This window comes from Anopheles nili, chromosome 3, assembly GCF_943737925.1.
Source record: "Anopheles nili chromosome 3, idAnoNiliSN_F5_01, whole genome shotgun sequence".
Taxonomy (NCBI): domain Eukaryota; kingdom Metazoa; phylum Arthropoda; class Insecta; order Diptera; family Culicidae; genus Anopheles; species Anopheles nili.
Genome location: NC_071292.1, coordinates 18719237 through 18743272, shown reverse-complemented (window position 1 = coordinate 18743272; position 24036 = coordinate 18719237). Strand labels below are relative to the sequence as shown.

The window sequence follows — 24036 nt, the reverse complement described above, 5'->3', positions numbered from 1 at the left end:
ACTCCTTCTATTTCCACTTCGCGATAGCGCGATGACGCGCGTGACTGTGGTGGAGTTCCGAATTCCGGTGGATTTCGTCGACAAAAGCGTGGAGCTAAGATTTTAGCGCGGTTTTCGCGATGGCCTCCTTGAGTGGGTGAGCACAAGAACTCGCGATGGCAGATGCAACTCGTTTCACCATCATGCCATCGCCCTTTGAAACTCATTACGTGTGCATGTTCATGAGAGGGGGGCTTAAGCGAACGATCATCGTGCAGGACACCGTGGGTGGGCTTTTCCACCCGTTTTGCCAGCCATTTTGGACAGGGGTTCTTTGCTCCCTTAGTGACCTTTTGCTGCTGTCATGCGTGTTCCCTTCAAAAACCCCACGGTATGGGTGTTTAAGGCTTAAGATGGGAGATTAGAATTGCCATCAACGGGAATTGCAACATTTCCACAACTGCACGGTCCCTTTTTCTTGTCTTCTCTCTCTCTCTCTCACTCACATCGAGAATCATGCTCCCGTTCGTGCAGGGCATCGAAGGTTATTACAGGCTTATTGGTCACATTGTGAACTTGCATTATGCTTTTTTTTCTGTTGCGTAATATTTTACGATTGATTTTCCCCCACCGTCATGGAAAATGTCACTTGCATTTCCTTTTTTTTTATGTTGTTTTTGCGTGCTCATTCGTCTCTCTAATTCCGCTTCTCGTTCTCTTCCCGAGTGAGCCCAGCCGTTGTTACGATCGATCGACCATGCAGGCAATAAAAATGGCGGCATGTTCTTATTGTTTTCTCCTTTACATTTCCTTCTCTCCCACTCGCACCCCGGGTTCACAATTGTACGAGGGTAACGATAATAACTCCAGCTCCACGGTACGGCTCAGCATTCTGTGGGCCGGATGGTGCGAAAGCGGCGAAATGAATTTGCACAGTCGTAACGGTCATAACTTTCTGCGAAGCGTTTTATCGCTTTTTAAGGTCGGGTACGAACGATGATTAGAGGAAATCGATCAATCGGCTCCAGCGCGGGCTCGTTGCCGTTGACAGTGCTGAACCATTTTGGGGGGTTGCGTTTCGATGCAGGGGTGGAATTCGTTTGCCACCAGAGGGCGCCACGGGAGGGTTTGAAAACAACGGTCTACGGTGCATACGGAAGTGGAATTAATTTGGGGTAGAGTTTGATTTCACTTTCTTTTTGACGAGTGTTTGTCGGATACGACGCTTTTGAGTTATGAATGTAACATTGCTGTTACGAAAAAATGTATTTGAGATATTCAATGCTGCAATGATATTCACAAATGCTGCTTGAAAGCTTTCAAAGTAGATAGTTTTAAATATAATAATAATAATAGGTATGAAGGTACCATTAAATCATCTTAATAAGAATCGTTCCATAAGAAAAGGATTACATGAGGCCCCAACTCAGGTTGCCTATTTCTCTTGTTTGGAAAAAAAATTAAGCACTTGAAACAGTCTTAAAGTTGTGACGTTGCTTGAACTGTTTTTATGACTCTCTCTCTCTCTCTTATCGCAAAAGAATGGTACTTTATTTGTGCACTTTCAAGCAAATGCGGTAAGCAACGATGCCACGAGATTTTTCAAAAGCTTCCTGTTCCGTGTGGCACGAATATCGGCTTTTGCCTTATCTAAATCACCGCGTGGCGGGCTTAAAGCAACTCGAAAACAGGAAACCTCACAACGACCCGTTTGATCGATGTCCGACCCAATCAATCCCGTCGCTGCCCGATCCGGGTGCGAAATGACTCGACGATGCATTTGAGCCGCAGGCAAGAGTGTGGCAATTGCGAAACCACCGACCGGAACCGCGGAAAACCCACACCCGGCAGCTGCCTACGATGACGAGGAGAAACAGGAGCACGGAGAGAGGTGATGGAGTGTGGACGAGTAAGCGGAAGCCCGGTAGACATTTCCGCTTACTTGCGCCTGACAGTCCGAGGGCCTTGAGTGAAAAGAATTTTCAATAAATCCTTCCACCGAATCGGAATCGGATTGAATGGGAGGGGTGGGCACCAGGCGCGGTGGACCAGGAAACGGTGTGAAATGTTTCCTCTTCCTTGCTCCTTCAACCCCCCCCCCCCTTTTTTTTTAACCACCCCCACCCCACCAGGAGGTTGGATAGGAAGCATCCAGAAGGATTCCGTTTCTCGCCATCGATACATTTTGCACGCCTCCATCTCGATTTCGGCCCCCATCGTACCACCCACCTTCCCTTCATTTCCGATGCGCCATCCGGTGCGACAGAACGGGTCGTGGTTGTGTGCATGATTTGTGTGTGTGCATGCAAAGATCCCTTACCTCTTTACTCATCTCGCCCGTACGCGCGTATCGAATGGCGCGAAAATGCGCTTCCGCAAGTAGTGGAAGAGAGTGGACGGGTGGATCAGGCGGGGGTGTGGGAAATTTATGTAGGAATTTGAATGCAAAGGAATGCCGTCCTTCGTGTGCGAGTATCGCGGTGCCCCACGGCCATGCTGGTGCTGGTGGTGGTAGTGTTTGTCTTTTCGTTGGCGCTCGTCCGCTAGATTGCACCGCAGTATTGACAGATATTACATTGCTTTCCCGAATCCTGGCACCGCACTTTACCACTCCCATCGCTAGGTTGGGTGGAAATGTTTGGCTCCGGAAGCTTCCGTCCCCACCTACACCCCCCCCCCCGGTGTGTGTCCGCGTAATCCCGTAGCACCCGTTCCTTGATTCACTCGCAACGCCTGCAAGGTTTGCAATCATTTTGGCCGATAATGGAGATGATAAATTTCACCTTAACGCCTGTCTTGCTCCTCCCAACCCAGCATCCCCTCCCTCTGTCTGTGGGCCTGATGACACGCCAGCCTGACATTGCCATTCTGACGCTAACGCTAACGGACACCTTTTTGGCTGTTTTCTCTTCCAGGGTGCGGAACTGGGCCATCCGGTTCGGTGTCGATCTGTGGGAGTTTGGCCGCCAGTTTACCAAAGTGAACGACATCAGAAACGTAAGTACGACCGCCTCTTCCCGGGGGCGCACATATATCCTTGGGGTTTTTTTTTGTTGCTTTTTCGCAGTCCCTTAAAAAACCGGTCCAAAAAGGGCGGAAGGATTACGTTGGCACGAGGCTGTTTCTGCTAATTTGAGGGGGCACACATACACCCACACACACGTACATACATACATACGCGGGTTTGAGGCGGGATTAGCGGAGTTGTATTTCCGCTGGTTCGGCGGTGAAAGAGTCAGCCATTCTTAAATGATTCCGCTATGCGGTTTTGCTCTAAGCCAACAAAGCATTTCGAACATTTACCTGAAGACCCAATAACGTCTAGAGGCTCTTTCTCTTGCTCACTCTCGCTCTCTCTCTCTCTCTTTCTCTCTCTCGCTCGTTCAACCGACGAAAGGATAAACTCGGAGTGCCGTGTGGCGGGAATTTTGGGTTGCGTACAAGTTCCGGGGGAGCAGGTAAAATGGTCAAGATTAGTCTTGTGCGATAAAGCGCGTCGGTGGGTCGGTAAAAAGGGGTGTGAGCACGCGCGCACGTGTGCGTGTACGTGTGTGTGTGTGTTAGGGGGGGGGGGCGCAAAAAAGGGTTTCGCCGAGATTGCCGTGGTGTCGAGCTCGAGCCGTTTGTAACAGGCCACGCTTCTGTAGAAACCATCGTGGAAAGCTTCCATTTTCCAGCGCTCTAAATTCTCTGCCCTCACCCACCGTTGCCGCTGCTGGCTCCGGTTTTATCGTGTGGCTGCGATTTCCACCGGTAGGCGAGCACCAACCCCTGTGTGTGTGTGTGGGACCGTGCGCGGTGAGTGTATTTTTGGTCGAACAGGCGCGGCCACCCGAAAGCAACCCCCTTTTCTCCACGGGACTGTGGTAAATTTCAGCCATCGTAGAGATCCCGCCCGATAGAGGGCGCTTCTTCGTTCGATGGGAAAGGATGAAAACGTGCTGGGGAGCTTGTGAAGGGGGCATTGCCATGATGCGAGCGGCAGATATGTGCTGAAAGTTTTTCTTCCCCTCCCTAACACTCTAACCTCTCTCTCTCTCTGTTCTTTCTTTCCTGTGCACCTTTCGGAGCCCGGCTTTGAGCCATCACACCCGCGGGCGGCTGTCCTTCCCACAATGCCGTGTACCGTGGGGTGTGGTGTGGAGTGCAGGAGAACTGGGAAGAAAAATGTGTGCCTGTCAGTGTCGCTACACATTGACAGGGCTGAGCGCAGTCGGTGAAGTGGCCGACCGAGGGGCTGGCTGTGTGTTGCGATTGGGCGAAAGAGGACACGTTACTTGTTTCTCGGCAGCCCTTACCTGAGCTACGCTTGCGGCTAGTGGTGTGTATGTGTGGATGGGTGAGTGTGCACTGCAGCCGAATGTGCCGGATTTTCACGGCTGAAGCATCGATTTTATGTCCACAGGGGCTTTTTGTCGTTTCGTTGGAGGGTTTTTCCTCGATTTTCCTCCCCCGTAAGTCACCCGTGCGTACGTGCCTTGTTCCACTGGAAAGTTGTGTTATGTGGTTGTAAAGATAGAATTTGACGGATTGCATGGGTGAAGGTGCGCGAATGGGACGCCGCTTCGAGGTTTAAAGCGCTGGAAAACCTTGAAGACGTGTGTCATGTGGGTCGACGGGACGACGGCACGCCAAACCGGCTGAGTTGCTTCGGTCGGGCAGTTAGTCGGGAGGCATCTTGGGAGCCATCGTCTCAGGTGCGGTTTCGCGTTGCCCTGTGGCGTGCTAGCGCTGGCTGAAATTAGTTCCATCCAGAAAATGGGTGGGCGGACGTGTGTGTGTGACGTGTGTGCAACGTTTTGAGCCAATTTTCAACCGTACCGTGCTTTCGGTGGCATTGATGCGCTTCTGCGGGCACATGTTCGTTCGTTCGTGCTTGCTGCTTCGTGGCGGATAAACGCACCCGCATCCGTGGGATCGATCTGGTTGCATTTGCGGGTAAGAGGAGGTTGAGAGACCAGCACACACAATGGAAAAGGTGGGTGCTGCTTTGAATATTGTAAAAGAAACTCTTTTTTTTTACAAAACTGCTCGAAACGATGAGAAAAATATCAATTTTACGCTGGATGTGAAAAGCACCATGCGTCTCCATTATGCATCTTCCTGAAATTGCTTGAGTTGTATGCGATGTATACAGTCTAAAATAAAAGAGATCGAATATGATATCGTACTACGGCAGGTATATAAGGCTGGTTATACGTTCCAAAAACATATGATGAGTTTTTTTATCGATTTTTTCAACCTTTTGAGCCAATCTTTGAAAACCACCAGGCGTCTCCATTATGCCTTTTGAAATTGCGTTGGGTGTATGCAACGTGAACAATCTAAAATAAAAGAGATCGAATATGTTATCGTGCAATGATGAATAGATATAGGCTGGTTGTACATTCGACGAGCTTACGACGTGTTTTGGTAGAATATTTTCAACTTTTGAACCAACCGTTGAAAACCACCAGGCGTCTCCATTGCATTATCGGTTATGTTGTAATGTTTTGTTTCATATTGTTTTTTTTTGTACTTAAATCAACAAATAGCATTAAAATTATTATAATGAAGTGATTGAGAAATCACCTTCTAGTGTTCTGTGTTCAGAAATAAGTGTTGGTAGATATGTGATTTAAAAGACTTGCTTTACTTACTCAATACCTCATTCGTACGGGCCAAATTGCAAATTGGCTTGTACTTGCATTTGTATTAATGCAAAAAAAATGACATTTTAATCGTTAGGTTAAATAAAAATCAAGCTTGTTGTTGTCAATGTTCAATTATTGGAATAGTTAGTTCAATTATTGGAAGTTTGGAAGTATGATAAAAAGTTCATGGATATTTGACCAAAATAATAAAAAGTAGGTTGAACGTGTTAAAATAACAATTGGGTTTGCAGTTTTATCACGTGAAAAGATCTCTCCATTGTCATCTCCTTTGCAGCTTCCCTTTTCAAGGAAAATAACAACCGTATGAAAGTAAGGTCAAACGAACAATGATCCTCCGCGTGTTCATGAGGTGTTCGAGTGAAATGTTGATTGCAGTGTAACACTTCACCGTGCAGCAACACGTATCTTTTCCCTTCCATTTCCTTCGCACCGTAGCGGAATCGTCGGGGAAAAGTGCTATCGCTCGTCCGAGAAGCGCAAGGTGCAACAGCGTGTCCAGTGTATTGTTCTGCACACGGAACGCATTTGCATGGGCGAGATTGTACGATGCCGGCGAGACGGTTAATGTATCGCTTCCATGTTTACTTCGACCAACACGTCGCTGATTACAATGGCCATGATGGGAGAGGTTTATTTTTAAGGACACCACCACAGTGGTAACAGGAAGCACAATGGGAAAACTCGGTGACGAAACATAAATGTGAAATGAACTCTTGGTGTTTGTTTTTAAAATATTTCATAGTAGTTAGCTTTTTTATACTTTCCAAATATTTTTCGCTGTTACACACTTCGGCAAATGGGTCACCTTGACCGAAAGCTATTATCGTGACGACCAAATTCGCTTGTCCCATTTCGTCCTTTCGTGATTTATTTTCTTCTCATAAAAAGCGAAATAAAACTGAACGGAAATATCTCCATCAAGTGCTCGGATTAACGACGGAGTAATGGAATACGCTAGAGGAGCCCTCCATTAGCTCTGCCCATCTGCCAGCTCCGAAAGGCTCCATCCGTCAGCATGTGTTGATCGTCGCTGTTGAGCCGCAAAAGGAAAATGAAAAAAAAAATCTCAGCAATCTTTTAGCACCGGGCGGCTTTCCGTTGTATATTTTATTCGCGGTGAAATGGAAGGTTAACAGGTTGTGTGCGCTCTCCGGTGCGGTATAAAGCATTTGCCACGCTCCGGCACTTAACCGAGGAATATATATGCATCTATATCTATTGCATATTTTATCCCTCCCCGTCGAGCAGGGCGTAGATTAATGGTGCCTCGTGCTTGTCGATCGTGTCGTTCCCTTCTGGTGGGTGTTTCTTTTTATCTTCGCATTTTTTTTCCACCACCTTCGAACGTGCGTCGTACGGGACGATAGAGTTAGCCTGAAGTAGCCCAAACCGGGAAAGCTCTAGATGTACGTTGATGTGTGGCGGACGGTTGGAGTAAACTGGTTCGGGACTTCCGGCCAAGTGATCGCCCATTACCGCCCACCGGGAACGACGATTGTCCCGGCGATACGTGATCCGTGTGCGAAAGCGTGAAGTCGGTTCCCTTCGATTCCAGCAAAACTCGCTTCTTCGAGGGGTAAATCACTAAATTAAGTCTCATTGAGCGAATCGCATGCAGTACGGTGGCTCTTAAAGTCGTTACGTCCGAGTGGAACGTGGCAACGGACCGAGTGGATGGGAATCCTTAGGAAGCATTCCTCGTGAGCTGTGGAGTGTTCTATCAACGGTGCTACAATCAGTGCAGTCGAAGGACAGGGCTACAGGGCGAAGAACGTTTCGTGCGGGAATGTTTGCCCGTCGGTTGGATTGCGTTTTCTTAAATCGTATCTCGCCAGTGGACTGTGGCGGGTGAAAAGCACACAAACGGCTGCTGGGGGTGATTTGTTGATGGTTGCAATTTGAACAATTTTATCAATCGCTACCACACCAGCGATCGTGGCGTGGAGCTTCGAATCAGCTCGCTAACGAGCTTTCCTGTCTAAATGTAGCGATGCAGCTCTACTCGTAAGAACAGCTGTACACAAGGAATACTCAACTGCAAGTGATGAGATAAAGAGGTTTAAACGTGATTATTAAAAGCTGTCTCTGCTGTGTCGTTGATTAAGATGTTCAATTTTCAATGGATCTTTTTCTTCATAATGGCGTGATGAAAATAAGGTTATCAAATGAGAATGTGTGCTTTGCGTAGTAAAGAAAGGAAAACTAACGCTATTTGAAACATTTCGTTTTGCTGATGATGAGCCAATTCAGTAATTGTCCAAAGAACTTATCCAACGGTTAGCTTGAATCAAAGAAAAGCGATTAATTTCGCAGGTTGCTAATCCTAACCAACAAATTGAAAAAATACACCGCGATTACTTTGAACTAGCACAGCTTTCGTGGCACTCTTGTTCACTTCAAAGAACTTCCCCGAAAAAAGGACTTCCAAGACCAAGTTTTTCCAATCACCCACCAAAGGCGTGGTACGCTTTAAGTGGCATACTTCACTTCAATCAACGTTCGAAGCTCACATGTCGCCAGCAGCCATGGGCCCAAAATCCATCGGCCAGCCTTTCTCGTGTTCACTTCAATCCAATGGTTGCGCAAATTTGCAGCTTCTTTTGAAAATGCTGCCCCCTTCACCGGCTGCCGCTGAACCGAGCGGAAGGGTTCGTGGAAATAACGCAAAAAGGAATAACAACGTCCTTCCATCTACATCCCAAAGCGTGGGGATCCTTCCACCGAACCGAGTGCTCACCGTAACCGGTGAAACCGAACCGGATGCGCAGGTAAATCGAAAGGAAAATTTCTCAGCGCTTCATTTTCCTTCCGCTTCATCATTGACACCGCGGAATTATCGGTGGCCACCGAAGGGAAGCTTTTAATTGCCTCTCGTGCTCGGTTCCCCCCTCAACCCAACCGGGAGGGAGTGAAGTAGGCCTCCCGAGGATTGCGGGGTTTTTCTCCGGAACGTCCATAAAGCAAAGAGGCCGCACACAAGGCAGCAGCCTGGGAAATGGAGGCGCTGTTGTTTTTCCCAAATTGCCGAGTATTTTCCCACCGCTCGCTTTCACCTTCTCGCTGGTTCACGCCACGGGTTGTGGGTCGGCTTTTTGTTCCGGACCGGATGTGGATGCGGCCCACCGGCAAAGGATGGTTTGCGCAGACGACTCGGACCCACCATCCGGACGAGCTGTCCGTGAAATCATTTCTACGGCATTAAAATTTAAATTGAATGGATAATTGTTATTAGCGTTCGCGTCTTCTCCGGAAGGGCGAACGGCCCTTCTCCGAACCATCACTTGGTCGGTTTCTTCGTCCGTGTCTCCTTCTTCCATCGCGGCTTTTCCAGCGCCAGAGTGAAGGATATTTTTCACTCGCGCATACACAATGGCAAACGCGCGTAAATATGCGCTGGTTCGGGGAATTTTTTCTTGCAAAGCGCAAGAGGATGGATGGTGGGTGGTGTAGGGAGGGGGGGGGGGGACACGCAAAAGGGACAGGAGCCAGTGGGTGGTGGTGTTGTTGTTGGGATTGAAATGTTGGGATTAATTTGCTGAAGCCGACGGTTTATTGGCAGGTGTCAGCGTTAATCGTGCCCGTCACACGATGATGACGGATGATGACGGGCAGGTGGCGAGGGAGGGGGGGGGGAGGTGATGGGAGTGGGCGATGGGTGGGAGGTAGAGAGGGGTCACTGACGAACGATGACGGATCGAAAAGTATGCAACCAATTTGCGCCTTCTCTGGGCGCAAGGATTTAATTAAACCGGGTTGGTGATCCACCACCTTCACCGTTGTTCTTGCCGCGCGCGTGTCGATATCGATTATTTGGAGCGCTTGGATAAAGCTTTTCCTCTGGGGAGGGAAAAGTGCCGGGAAAATGTCACGAATCGCAAGTCATAGTTGGTTGGGAAGGAATGGTGCAAGCATTACGGTTTTGACACGCGTCTTGGAATGAACAATGTTACGAAAATGCTTAAGCTTAAATTCACGTTTTTAAAGAACATAGCCAGCTGCATTTTTTGTACACAAACTTGTATAACATTTCAATGCGTTTGATTATAAGAAGAGGAATTGAATTAATAAAATCTATTTGTCTTAAATTAATTAAAGAGAGCCCAAGAGGCCAAGAACATTAATTTGAAATAAAGAATCACTCCAAATGAAACTAATTAGCAACGCGAATGTTTTGTTAAATTAGTCACAAAATGAAAGGCTTCATACGGTAGCCGTACATGCTATTTCCTCTGCTTGCGACAACAACATTGCGGTTTTGTGAATCAATAACAACTCTACACCATACCGACTGAAATAGCTACGAGAGCTAAAGCCTACTCATAACGCTAGCGCGACGAAGAAGCAACTCATTAGCTCAAAACTCACCGCTCTCGATGCCTTATAAATAATTTCCGCCGATCAAACCTCATCCCCAGGACACGTCGCGCTGGAAACAATTAGCAATATGATCGCTCATTAGCGCGACCACTGTTCCCTGGGCTTTTGGGCCTGGGCAAGCAAAGGGAAACAAAGCACGACACCGGCAGTAACTTGACATAATAACACAATTTCCAGACGCTCACCAACGGTCGCGATCTTCCGCCAACGGTTCGACCTCCTTCCCGGGTTCACGTCCTTCACACTCCACTTGACGGGACCAATAACCGCTCGGTTCTCGGGGTTCGAACCCCGGTGAAATTCATCCCCATTCAAGCTTCCTGGCGGGACAAGCCCCGGACTGGGTCCATCGGAATCGGAGCACTGTCGCTGGTCGCAGATTAACGTAGTCGATGTACGCGGCATGTCCTTTTGCGGTGGTGGTGTTGTGGTGGTGTAATGAGTTTCCCTAACGCGTAGAGACGAGGGGGCTGATTTTGTGTTAGAACAAATCCACCCATTCGTTTGCTGTTTGCCGATGGACCATCGTCATCGGCAGTTGTGTCCTGTCGCCGGTTTCCACTCGGTTGTGTGTGTGTGTGTGTATGTTGCGTTGGCGAGTGGGACAAAAGCTGTGGGTGATGGGGTGGTGGGTGGAAAACGGTCACGCTTCGGCGATCGCATCGAAACATGATTTCCGAATTACCTTGATTGATAACGGATAAGCGATAAAATATGATTGATAATCAGATTAATATGTCATTCGGCACTAATTCGTTTTACAATTCATTCTCGTGCCTTCGCTTGCTGGTGATGGTTGAGTAGAAAGGATGGAGAGGACGAGTTGCAGGGGTTCCCAATTGCGCATGTATTATGCTGTCACGATGCCGTAGCCGGGTCTGGCCCTCGGTCGTGGGGGTTTTGAATGGTTTCAATCGATGCGAATGAGTGTTGAAGCGTACCAGGAGTTTCATGCGCAACCAATCGGTTTCTGTACGTGGTTTTGTGAAAGGAGGTGATTTAAATTAATGTACCACAATTAAATTTCGAGTAGTTTTAAGATAAGTTGTTTAAGATATCTAAAATTCAATTTTTAAATATTTTCTTTAATAGTTTATTACTCCAAATCTTCCGTATTGCTTGTATAATATTCATAAATGCAGTGTTTAAAGTGTCATATTCCAATGGTAACTAGATCATTTAACGCACTCTCCAACACCTTCGAAACGTCAGTGCTCCTCTGAGGACACCGATCAATTATGTATCCATTTTTCCAAGCCCCAAATGATCCCCTCCAGGTGTGCTAAGCTCCGAACAAAACCGATGCGCCGTTGCAGCCGTGGCGTGAATTCGAACACGAAGACGTGCCTCCAATCGTCTTGCGCTTGGCTTCGATGGCGTAGAGAAAACCATTGCTTATAACCTCTCGAACACTAACCAACGTACTGATAATCGTTATTTTTGTTTTTGTTTCTGCTCGCTCACGTTTCACTTGCAGCGCTTCAAGGACTCGGACGTGGAGGTGACCCGGAAGGATGGCATCCTGCTGCTGCGCGAGCTGGCACTGGAAGTGAAGAACTTTATGGAATTCAAAATGAACGCCGTAATGGTGAGTAGCGCAATGCGTCCCTGCCGATTGTCGATGCGTTGCTCGGTCTCGAGTGGAACGTGTACCGAATTTTTCCTAACCAACGGCCGGGGGCTCGCTTCTAAGAACACCGTTCTAGTGGGGATAAATTTTGCTTGCACCTTTTTGCTTGAGAATGGCGAAGAAACAACTACACGCTAGCACTACTGCTGTGTACCTGAGTAAGGCACAACGGAAAAAGAGCAAGAAAAGAAAAAAAACAAACACCAAAAAGAACTACATCGACCTTCTTTCATCGTTCACCACCCTGCAGGTGAAAGTAGGCACCGGGCGGCAGGACCGATCTCGATCGCTGATTTGGTAGTGGCTTTCTTCTCCGTTTTCAGCGTCAGATTAACGTTTGATTACCTTTCGAACGGAAATTTCTCCGTAAATTGGATTTGGCCTTGCGGCCCAACCTGCCACGAGCGAGGCGAGCGATTTGCTATCAACGCAGCGTTATCGGCGAGAGAGGGTTTTGTGAGTTCGAGGCCTTGCGAAAATAGCGAAAGCACGGCAAACCGGAAGGAACCGGTACGGGTTCCTGAAACCCGGCCTCCAGGCTGCAAGGGCTGCTCGTAAGGGTGCCTTTCCGCACAGCGAACCGATGATAAATGATGCCCTGGCGGTGGAATGGTGCTTGTATTTTCCGTAGCCACCGGTCTGTTGTTGGCTCGTTCGCCCAAAAACCTAATCGCCCCCTCGGGGTGGGCGCAAGGACTCTCCCTACCTGGGATCGATTGTAAATGGGGAAGCTTGGGTTTTTTTCGGTGGTGTTCCATTCTTTTTTTATTCGCTTCTAGCACTAGCACGAGAAACATTCGTGGTTCATTTCTTCGTCTGCAACCAATTCGCCTTCGATCGGGCTTATTTGATTACCGAGCAGACGAGCTTCAGGGGTGAACGATGATGCTGAGAGTGCAATTAAATTATTGCAACCAGTCGAAGACGCTTCAGAGGGCTCCAAAGATGGGCTCAAGTTGGAATGAAAATCGATAAATGAATCCGATGGACAATGCTTTTTTTGATGTTCGTAAACTGCACAAAAATCTCATTCGATCGCAAGTTTATTTCACACGGCATCGCTTCATTCTTGAACTATTTGCAGTAGTTTTTTCTGCAAACTTCTTCCCATGCATCGTAATCCCAGTAGCACGGAAAGTTCGCACACTTTTCGGGCTTTAAAAAGAACGCTTAAAAAGACCCGGTGGCATTGTCCGGTGTGGGAAATGAAACATTTTTGTTGCGCGGTGTATAAAACGGGAATTGTGCAAAAAAAAAACAACAGCAAAATAATAATAAATGAATAAAAATGGTTTCCTCCAACGCCGGAGTGAATTTTCCTGCGTGCAGGCAGCCCGAAAAGCTTCCGCAAGCTAACGCAAAATGCGAGCGAAGCAAAACCAGAAATGAACAAAAAATGTAAAAAATAAAAACCAAATACATTGTAATGAACTTTTTGCCCCCTGTCCAGGGGTAATCTCTTTTTTTCTGTATTAAATACCTCACTCAAAAATACAACAAAGAGCGAGGCGAAAACAAAAAAATAAGCCGCGTAACGAGTGCCAAAGGCTTCCCGAGTTAGCCCGAAACTGGACGGATGCTTTATGGACAACCCGTAAAGAGTTTGTCCGCCTCATTCTTGCTTTCTTTCTCGCACTCTCTCCCTTTATTTTTCTCTATCTCCCTCGCGGATATGGCTTCCGACGCTGCATTTCCGGTCAGCCTCGAGATTTTCACCAACAAGCGGGTGATGCTGCGCCGGGGCGGATTTGTTCCATCTTAAAGGACACACTTTTTTAATACTACCGTGCAACCTAACAAGCGCACACTTTCGCACCAGTTCTAGAAGCTTTGACTTTATGGTTCCTTTCCCAGCAGCTCGTGTGCTTGCTTGCCTTTTACTGCCCACGTTTGCCAGGTGTTGGTGCGATAGATTTTCCGCCTGAGCGGTGCCCGTGTGTATGTGTATTGTACCCGGCAAAAGGGTCTCGTTAAAAAATTGACCATCCCCGGTGTGGATACCGGCTTCGAAATGCCAAGAATAAAACTGAACCCCCTGCGGAACCGATGCAAAACATCAAAAGTAAATCGCTTACTCGGGAAATAACTCGGGGGGCTTGTGTTTTTTTTTGTGTGCGTGTTTGTCTCTCGGCGAGAGTTCAACTGTGTGGGAGTGCCCTTTTTTAGCCTCTGTTCTATGCGGGTGTTTTTGTGCGTGTTTTTTTTGTTTTATTTTCAACAAACCCACAAGATGGATTGCGCCGAACCACAGCCGAGATAGAACGGGTCCCGAATCTCCCTCCAAAGCCACCAAAGAGCAGAGTCCAAAGAGCAGGGATCTGTGACGTGTGCGGAGCCACGGTATAGACGCGAAAGGACATTTTGGGGTTGTTTGGAGGGCCACTCGGCCCACCCACCCGAGCCACGCTTTCGTGCCACCGACACTGGCTGAACGAGGAAGTATATTTGAAATATGTGTACGTAACCTAGCAACCGCAGTCGCGGAACGCGCGCGCTGAGAATGGTCCGCTTTTCACCCGGGATGAACTTGGCACACATTCCAGCGCGGAACCTGCCTGGCATTAGTGGCGTTGTTTGCTGGCCCGGTCAGTTTCTGGTACAGGGTTGGGGGTGGGGGAGAGGGAGAGGTCCTTTTTGCTCCCTTTTTTTCTCATAATGGTGCGATAGCGTCCGGAGCTGCGAGAGCTAATAAATTTTCCATAACCGAGCCCGCCACCCACGCCATCTTTCTCGCTGTCTCTCTTTCACTCTTTTGCTCTCTCTCTCTCTCACACTTTCTCGCTTTCTCATCCATCGCTGCTATTTTGAGAGCGGCGCGTGGCGGAAAATCGAAACAGAACCTGTCACGGCCGGGAATGGCAAATAGCATCTTTTCGGCGAAATTGACACTGTTTTGTGCGCCTTTCGTATTCGGGTGAATTTTAGCTCGAACGGGAGGGAAGGAAAGAGGGAGTGAGAAGGGAGGCCTGTTATGCGAGGGCACAAGAGCGGGTTCTAAATTTTTGCTTCAAAACTTGGGCGGTGAATTCCACACAATGGGTGCTGTTGGTTGCTGTTGTCCTTATGCAAGAATTTAAAGACTTTAAGGGGATTTCCGCAAGTGACGTAGGACTTACGACAGGATTTTATGATAATTGTGCTTGTTGGTTTGTTTAAAATACATTACGCTTCATGAACAATTTCCACTTATGAGTGACGAATGCTAATTCACAGTTAGGACACAATTTTTAAACCATGGTTATTTTCATGTTTTCAGGAATAGATAGTGGATAAAAAAATATAGATTACTTTATATCGTGCTGTTCATGAGTTGTAATTGCCTGAGGCACTAATTTTAATTGCTTATTTGTTGCTTTCATAGCATGCTTTCAACCAATTTTGATAGCTATACAATTAACAAGAAATTAGAAGCAACAGACGTAGCTTCTCGAAGCGAAAAGCGAAAGCTCCTTCAGCACGCTTCCCCACGGTCGCCGCCACGATTGATGGGAAATAATTCACAACCGTAATTTAATTGCACAAAATACGCTCATGAATTTTGTATCGATTTCGGAAGAAGCTCAAAAATCTCCTCCTTCCTCGGTCGCACTCTCGCACTTAATTGCTTGCTGCATAATAAAGCGCATTTTAGGACCCAACTCGCGCGGCCACCCTCCCGGTAGCTTTCGGCGGACACTAATGGGCCATTATTATTCAACGAACCGCGGGAAAAGGCTTGGGTGAGTGAAAACGGCGCACACAGGGTGGGTGGGTTTTCCCGCCCGTCTCGTGATGTTCTTTTAAGCCCGCGCGCGATCCCCAACAATCAATTTCCTACCACCCGACCGAGGGCGCAGTGCGGTCAATTTATCGAAATATCGCGCTCATAATAATTAACAACCCCCACCCTGTGGGAAATGTTGGCTTGGAGGATAGCAAAATGGTCGCCAATAGTTGGGTGGGCGCTCGCTCGGTGGAACACCGGAAGCACGTTGGCAGCGATCGACTCTCACATCAGCTCAAATCCCACCTAAAACCCACGACAATGGCAATAATAATCATTCAGCGAATGATGAATTCGTAAATTGGCATCATAAACCAGTACCGCCTTCTCTCTCTCTCGCTCTCTTTCTCTCTCTCTCTCTTTCTCTTTCTGTTCCGCTACTGAGCTGCAAAGGCACTAGAGCGTAATATGCCGCGTGTCATGATGAGCATATAAAATCAATTCGTGCGCTCGTGCGTTTTCCGCAACCGGTTCAAGCCGGTTTTCACCGTGCGGCTTTATTTTCGGTAAGCTCTGAAGATGACGGGGTCAGATTCCTATGAATGTCAGCCACAAGGACTCGCGGGTACTGCACGTGGCCTTGAAGAGAAATACTTCTTTCGCGTAGAAAGCGCTCTCAAAAGCGACGAGCTCCGGAAAAAGCGAAAGCTTCGTCCGGTGGCGCTGAAATGGTCGGGTTGGTTATGCTAGTTGAGAATTTTGCTGCGTGCTAGTGTGGTATTGTGGGTGTTTTTTTGCATTTAAATTCCACCCCAAACCCGCGTCCCTCCCCCTCCATCATTCCCACACCTCGGTCGCTTTCGACGACAGCGGGATACGGCACGTTTGGAAATTCAATTAAAAATTCCTTCCCACATCGGGGCTGGTCGTTGTGTAAAAATTTCCTCCCAAACCAGCCGTCGTAAAAGCCACGCTTGGCACACGTCGGCTTGTGTGGGTTGGTGGGCGAGCTGAAGCAGGACGAGAAGTGCGGAGGTTAAGAGACCATCGTTGGGTGTCCTTCGGCTCGGGAGTGGGTGGAGAGTAGTGTTTTTAATATCGCGCCCACAGGGTACACCGCCTGAAGAGCGGTGCGTTTTGCGTTTCTGGTTTGGTTTTTCGCGTGGATGGGTGTCGTGGGGGTGGGGGGGGGGGAGGGGGAGGGGTGAGTAAACGGGGTGCTTCCGGTTCGCTCCCCAGGGGGTGGCTGGCGCAAAAACGCACCCCACAAAACATGACGGAACGTGGCGCGCGTACGCTCATTAAGGGCTGTCCATCTGCTTGCGTACCCCGCCATTAGGGTGCCGATTTCGTTGTTGGCACATTTAACGACCCACTTCACCCGCTGGGAAAGTGTCGCGTAGCCTAGGGGGGGGGGGGGTTTTCCGTAGGGGTACCCGAAACGTTGGGTGAAACGGAAAATGTTGTGCGTCACCAAACCGTTTTGAGCGAGCCGTTTTGCGATGTAAATACAGGGGTTTCGAGGGCTTTAAACCCATAAAGGATGACGTGATGCTATTGGCGGGTTGAACCGGTCGATTGGATTTATGTAAGAACTTACGCTGAATGGTTTTGTGAAACACTTTAAAAGATAATGGTGGAGGTGATGCAGATTGTTTGATAAGTATTTTGAATTATCGAAAAACCTTTCGATCATCTATTTTCATTTATCGCTTCAGATTCAAGCAACAAAATTGGGAGAGTGTTACTTTAATTGCTTATTTAAATTTACTTTTGTTGAATAAATTCGGATACACATCCGGAGCCATGTAATACTACAGTAAACGTATCTGTTAAGTTGATGTGATTTTGATACTCATTGAAGTTACGTATGCAAATTACAAAAGCAAACAAGTTAACAACTGAAACCCGTACGTTCCTTCCATCCATAATTGAATTAAAAATGTGCGTTTAAACGCTCAAACACAAAAAAAAATGGACCTACCCTAAACAAAGCCTCCCAGCATCGTCACGAAACATGGCACAATGGTACGAATGTGAAGTCGCGTGCTTTTTTTTCTTCTTTCCATTCGCATTTCCTCTTGGCGAAATGGCGAATGGCAAAGAAAAGAGGGTCAGCCGTTTTATGTGTGGCAAATATGGACGCGCCGGTGGCACTCGTTCGCAACCACACACACACACGCGTCCCAACACACGCATATGCTCCACGCGTCCTTTGTCGGTCGATGGCGCTCCACCGAGAACACACAGCGAAAGGCAGCATCAAAAAAAGGGCGGGAAAAAAGCCGGAAAAACACGCATCACCAAGCGAACAAGCTGACGAACTCAGCTGATGCGTCTGTCACGCGGCTGGCACAATATGGACAGGAAGATTGAATTTGGGTGCGACGGGCTAAGCTTGTAAAATTTAGCCACGTTAGCTCCGGACGTGTGATGACGTTAAGCGACACCCTAAAGCCTTCTCCCAGCCGGGGATCGCAAACCTGGGCCAAATGGGGATCGGGAGGGGATTTATGCTTTCGTTTCGAAATCGACCGACAGTTTGTTCGGACAAGCCGGCGGAAAGTGTTTTATAGAGCCGGCCCCGAAAGTTTTTCTGTGGGGGGTAGGGGGTAGGGGGGGGGTGAGAGTCTACCCGCCCCCATTCCTTCACCCTCATCCTCATTGGACCCACCCCTTTCGGCACGGGAATTCGTTTGCCACGCTGCCCTGTGCCGCATACCAATGAGCGCGATAATCGATAATTTTGTCGTCTATCTGCTAAACAATGGCTGGGGCTTGATGGTGGGAGGCACGGGGGGGGGGGGGTGTGATGGGCAACTCGCCGCAGTTTCTCACCGACACACACACACACACACACACATACACACACACGCGCGACCACACCGATAAGCTGAGATTGGCGCTGGTGGGTCCGTCGCGTGAAAGGTCCTTGCGGTCCGTTTTCCCTTTTATCTCTGCTTCCCCCCGGGGGTGGAGCAAAGGTAGGTCCTGCGTAATGTGGACGGGGACTTATTTATGGTTTCATATTTTGCACCGAAAATGATGGAACCGAATTTGCGAACCTTTCCTGCGTGCGTGAGCCACCACGAGAGGGGGCGGTGCTTTCACGCCGGATTGAAAAGTTTTGTTTCCCAACCTACACAAGATGGTGAAGAAAAGGGATGGGGGATGGGGCTACACAGTGGGCGGGGGGGTAAGGGAGTTCCAAGGGAGTTTGATTTTTAATAGAATATTTTATGTGACGGTGATTGAGGAAGGTAAATGGAGAAATTTCGAGCACGCTCCACCCTCGTTCTGCTCAATGAGGAAAAACCGGCGTTCGGCGGAGGGCGGCTTTCGAGACCCTTTTTCGGGTTTGACTTATTGATGAAGGGTTTCCGGTTAGGAATTAATGTGCGGACGCTCGCGAGACTCAAAAGCCAGGACCCAAGCGGGTGGGATTCGCAGGAACAGGTCGTACGGAACGGGCGATGTTTGTCCTTTACCTTTCGGTTTCCCCTTAAAGGGCATTGTCTTGGGCAGTGGCACGAATAGCGGCTTGGGCTTGGTAGTCGCGCGTACCCTAATTAAAAAACATACATCGAACTACGGGAAGCCGATGGGGTGGGACTGGGTGACTGAGGGGCATCCATTATTCAGCACGTGACGTGGATCGGTGGTTCGATGGTGAAGTTTATTTGATATCCTTTTTCCAACCCAATGTGACGTCGTTGTTGCTTCATTTTGCCGGTTCTATGTGCGTGCCGAGGCACGAATTGACGTCTTGTTTGCGACTGGGACTGGCGGTCCCTACCGATCATGCATTATTTGAAGAACCGAACCGTTGGACGAGAAAGGAAAGCTACCTCAGTTTCCAAGTTGGGTCGGTGTAAAAATGTCCTTTATTGCGTCACATTTACCCAGCAGACGCATGTTTCGTAGCTGTTAAAGTGATTGCCAACTCATAGATAATTAAAACGTGATGAGAGTGTTTCTATGAGAAATAGATTAGCTATCAGGTGTACTGCCAGGTGGAAGATTTCCTTTTGATTTAAATGAGGTAATTTAAATTCATGCGTTATTAATAATCGAGCGTTCCTTATCGCTAGAAGTAAAACTTTAGATCCGGCACATTTTACAAGAGCTAATCATGGTAGATCTATTATTATTATTGCTTTTTAAAAGGCGCCCTTTTTAATTACGCACATTTATTCTTAAGTCAAAGAATATATATATTCATCCTTAGCAGCTGGCAGTTGATTTTCCCCCGAGTGTATCAAACACGGCTTTAAAAATGGGAAAAATGCCATTCGCCTGCCAGTGTTCTTTAAAGCAAGCTACCAAAATGGTTCCACAATCGGGCAAACGTGAATGGCTAACGAAAGCATGCCGAAACCATCCGTGGTCCATCTATTTTAAATTCCACCCTAAGCCCACCATGACACGGCACGCCGTTTCCTGGGTGGACTCGGTGCGTTGGCCCAATCTCATCGCGGGTAAATGGGCCTGCCGGTAAATATTGCATATCGGTGGCCATTCCCATGCGCCCAAAGGAGCCGTTTGCGTTCGCGAGCAAAGAGGGACACTGAATATTAAGCAACAACTTCTCGTTATTCGTTTCTTCAATTATCCACAAACGGCACTGGCCGGGTGGTTGGATTATTACGGCAACGGCCAGCCGAAATGGGTTCGCGAACTCACGCGAGCGCTCCAAAATGGCGTTCTCATTCGCGAAAAGTACCATCCACTGGCTCACCCATCGTCCCGTTGTGGGCGACTTTTTCTTTGTCTGTTTCACGGGGAAAGATAAAACGGATGAGCGAGAGAGAGAGAGAGAGAGTGTGAGAAAGATGGTATGCGAAGAAAAAAAAAATATGGCCACCCTTCCCGGTGGCATTAGCGTGGCGTGAGACAGTAATATTTATTGTTTATTGCGAGTCTATTGCGAGGCGATAGGGTGGCAGCTCCGTCACACACGCGTATCGGCGTAGAATTTCGCGTGTGAGTGTCACTTGCGCGTACTCGGTGACTCGCGCAACCACCCTTCTCTCCACCGGGTGTTCTTTCGATCGCGCGCGAAAATGGCTCAGCCGGAAAATGGGAACCGTTTGCCAGATAAAAGCAAACACTAAAAGCCCCTCCGGCTTCGGTTGGTGTGGGCGATGTTTGGGGGGAGGTGGCAGGTGGCTGGGTGGTGGGAGTGGAAAACACAGAAAAAGGCAGCACCACGAACGCCACGTCACTGGAACCGGATCGGGTTCGAGCGGGCTTGCGAATGGAAATCAGCCCCGGAGTGTATTTACTGCACCGAAGCCAAACGCGCCAGAGAACGGAAAGACGTTGAGAAGGGGGCTGAGAAGGGGGTGCTGGGGAGGAGGAGGAGCAAAAAAAAAAGGAAAATGACAAGTACCGAGTGGGCCTGGCTGAAGGCAGCCGTACCCAGAGCCACCGATCGGGGAAGGATAAGAAAGTGTGCAAGTTAAAGGCGAGTGTTAAAAGGCGGCCAAGTCAAAGCATCTGCCGCTTTTCTGCCGATGTCGCCGCCGCCATCGTCGTCGTTGGTGTCGTTGTTCTGCCAATGTGTGTGTATGTGTGGGTGTGTGTGGTGAAAAAAGGACCCTTTCTCCTTCCCCAGGCCCAGATCCATGAGCCTTGTTGTAATAATGGCAGGCGCATGCAGATCGGTTCGGGGACAGGAAGAAACGAAAAAAAGGCCCCGGAACTCGGATGGTGTGTCGTTGTTTTGTGGCGAAAATGCGCCCGTGGAAACGAACGGCAAGAAGCAGCCGCATGCAAGGGGCAAAGGGCGGGCGATGGGAAAAGTGAAAAACATTTCACTTCCGGAGCGGAAAACATAAGGAAAATGGCGAGATAAACTTCGCGATTGTTTGACTCGGCTCGCTCAGTATCCTCTCGCCATGAAGGTTTGTATATGGGTGTGCCAGTGTGTGTGTGCATGTGTAGGCGGAGGGCAGCAGGAAAGTAACACGTCTTACACGACGCGAGTAAGTAACGCGCGTGCCGACACGTTTTGCTTGGGCCGAGGTCCTGCCGATTTGCTTTCGCTTAGCGATGGCAGCCATTACGATGGTTCGGCAACACGGTGCAGTGGGAAAAGCGCGCTGAATGAATAATTATCCTGTGCTGGTGCGATTATGATGGCGACCATATATACCGACCGTTGACACATGCGACCGGACAGGATGTGACAGGAAGTGGGTGGGTGAGAAACAAAAGAAAAAGCGAGTGAACGCGCGCGCAAGCGAGTGGGAAAATCATAAAACGCAAAGCGTCGAAACGCATGGGGGATTCATAATTTGCTGGCCGGATATTCATTAAGGATCGATTAATACGTCGGTTCATTGTTTTCGTGATAATCGTTGCGCGATAAAGGTAATGGCGTTTTTTTACGACCTTTCCTGTGTGATGTTAAACACACGCCCGAGCGTGGGGAAATGGACTTTCGGACATGGCGAAGAGCACAACCCGAAAATTGGGGTGTTTCCGTGGTGGTGGAGGATTTATTTTTATCGATTGCTAACGTACTTCGGGTCGTGTAAGCTCGGTGCCTTTCGGACGGAAATGGTTTTCTGTTTCAGATATTGCACTGGTAAGGAATAATGGAGAGAATTTGATCATAAAAGCACAACTCAATGATAACTAGATTGGGAATATGACTCGGAAATGTGAGTGTGATTGCTTTACCACAAAAAGCAGAAAAGGAAGACTTCAACAATTGCATGAAACAGTTTCCTGCCTTTTCTTTAGAAAAGTATATTTGAAAAAACATACAAGCAAGTTATATTGAAGTAAGAGAGACTTGTCATACAAAAGATTCTTCTCACATAAAAGCAGAATAAATGTTTGAGCTAGTAGATATGTAGCCAACGGCAACAATGCTACGACAATTTCCCGAATACATAGAAAAGCTTCCAACTTCTGCTTCATTCAAACCGGTTCTTCTTCTACGCTGCGCTTCCAGCAATCAAACTCAAAACTGGCTCTAAATCCACTCCACACCGAATGCATCCGCACCGTTCGCGCAACAGCACAAATAAATCCTGCTTGATTGCAATTCTTTCGCCGTTCCCGCCGACACGTCACGGTGGCACGATTCCGCGGAGGTGACATCACGATTGTGCCTGGCGCAAGTTTTTCCAGCCCTCTAAAGGAGCCACGCCGGAATGAGAATCTTTAAATTACTTCGAACGCAAAATCCGGCCTCGTTAGGTGGAAAACTTCGCTAACGAGAAACACCGAACCGTGGGCCCGTCGCGAACTTTCGTCACCCGCGGCGGGTGGGCGATTTTCCCGTTTGGGACGACTTGGTTGGTTGGGAAATTCGTGCCAAAGTCAGCCATCGGTGCCAGCTCGGATCGATCGACGACGGTGGAAAGTTTCGCTGCCGTTTAGGACCCCCGAAATTACTCATTTAGCGGCGTTTAAAGCCATCGACATGCAGCTCGCAGCGTTTCGCGGGAAAACCGCCCCGTCGGTGGGTGTGAGGATTTTTCCTCACCCAACGGTTCCATGCGGGTTTGTGGAAGCAAGGACCTTCTGCCCGCATGTCGCAGTCCGGGTGGCCTCTGTCAGGGGGAAAACTCTTCTTTTTTTGGCACGCAACCGAACAGGCAACCCGTATTTTCACCGGGTTTTTCCGACACCCAACCCACTCCCACCCGATGGTGCTTGATGACGAATGACGAATGGTGCCATTTCCGAGCCCGACGCCACGATCTCGCCGTTTTCCACGCGCCTCCATCACGGTAGGTAAGCCGGAAAACTGTGTGCAAGCGTGAAATCGCCCTCCCCCACGAGCGCGCGGGTAAAGGGGTCGTAAAATTATCGTCGAATTTATTGTCTACCCCTTTCGGGCGCGTGTGCGGGGGTGGGTTTTTCGCGCGCGCGCTCGATTTGTTTATTTACTTTGGACCGAGCGCGGACGTGGCGTGGCTGCCTTTTTATTTGTTGGCGCCTCGCTTCTGTCTTTTTCCACCCACCCACTCAGTCCCAAGCGTACGGCGGGTGATACGTAAATATGTCCCTGTGACTGTGTACGAGCGAGTGTGTGTGTGTGTGTGTTTGTGTGTGGGAGCGTGTTTAGCGGAAGTGTTGTTACGAAGCACACCGATTTCAGGCTACGCCACGGAAGCAGATTAGATGATTAAGAAGAGAGGTTAATTTATTTGTAGCGTGAACAATTATTTTCCACTTTGCTACGCGCGCGCGGTGGAAAACGGGGCTGCTGTTTTCGCAACACTTTCGTGGAAAGCGTCCCCGATGGCGGGGTGGCACGATGAAAACGGAATGTTTTTACCGATGAGTGCGTTTTGATGGTTCCACTCACTTGCCCACCGGATCGGGGAGTTGTCGGAGTGTGGCATTGTCTTCCTGTTGGTGTTGGTTATTTTATTTTTTCTATTTGTTTTGCTCAACAAGTGGGACGCGAGTGCGACAGTGCGTCACGGGAGGTTAAAGGATGTGGCTCGGGGGCGATTTTAACGGCTCGCATAATTATAATACGCAGCTTAATCGCATTAATCGTCCACAGGAATTGGTTGGGCGCGAAAATACGTCTTTTATGTAAATTAAATTAGTTGTAAATTAAAGAAGACGCGCTCCTGAGCACGGCGTTCCATGCAATGCCTTTATCAGGCGTCGTAAATTTCGTTAATCATAGCCGTGGTGTTGTGTTTATGTTGCATGGTGTC

At 48.5% G+C, this 24036-nt stretch overlaps 1 protein-coding gene across 1 annotated transcript in view; it reads left to right on the top strand.

Moving 5' to 3' along the window:
• LOC128727520 (voltage-dependent calcium channel subunit alpha-2/delta-4) overlaps window positions 1-24036 on the top strand; it is a 45813-nt gene that overhangs the window by 1882 nt on the left and 19895 nt on the right. The window contains exons 2-3 of the mRNA XM_053821439.1: window positions 2895-2976; window positions 11488-11598. Coding sequence (XP_053677414.1) covers window positions 2895-2976; window positions 11488-11598 — 193 coding nt within the window. The remainder of the gene's footprint in view (window positions 1-2894; window positions 2977-11487; window positions 11599-24036) is intronic.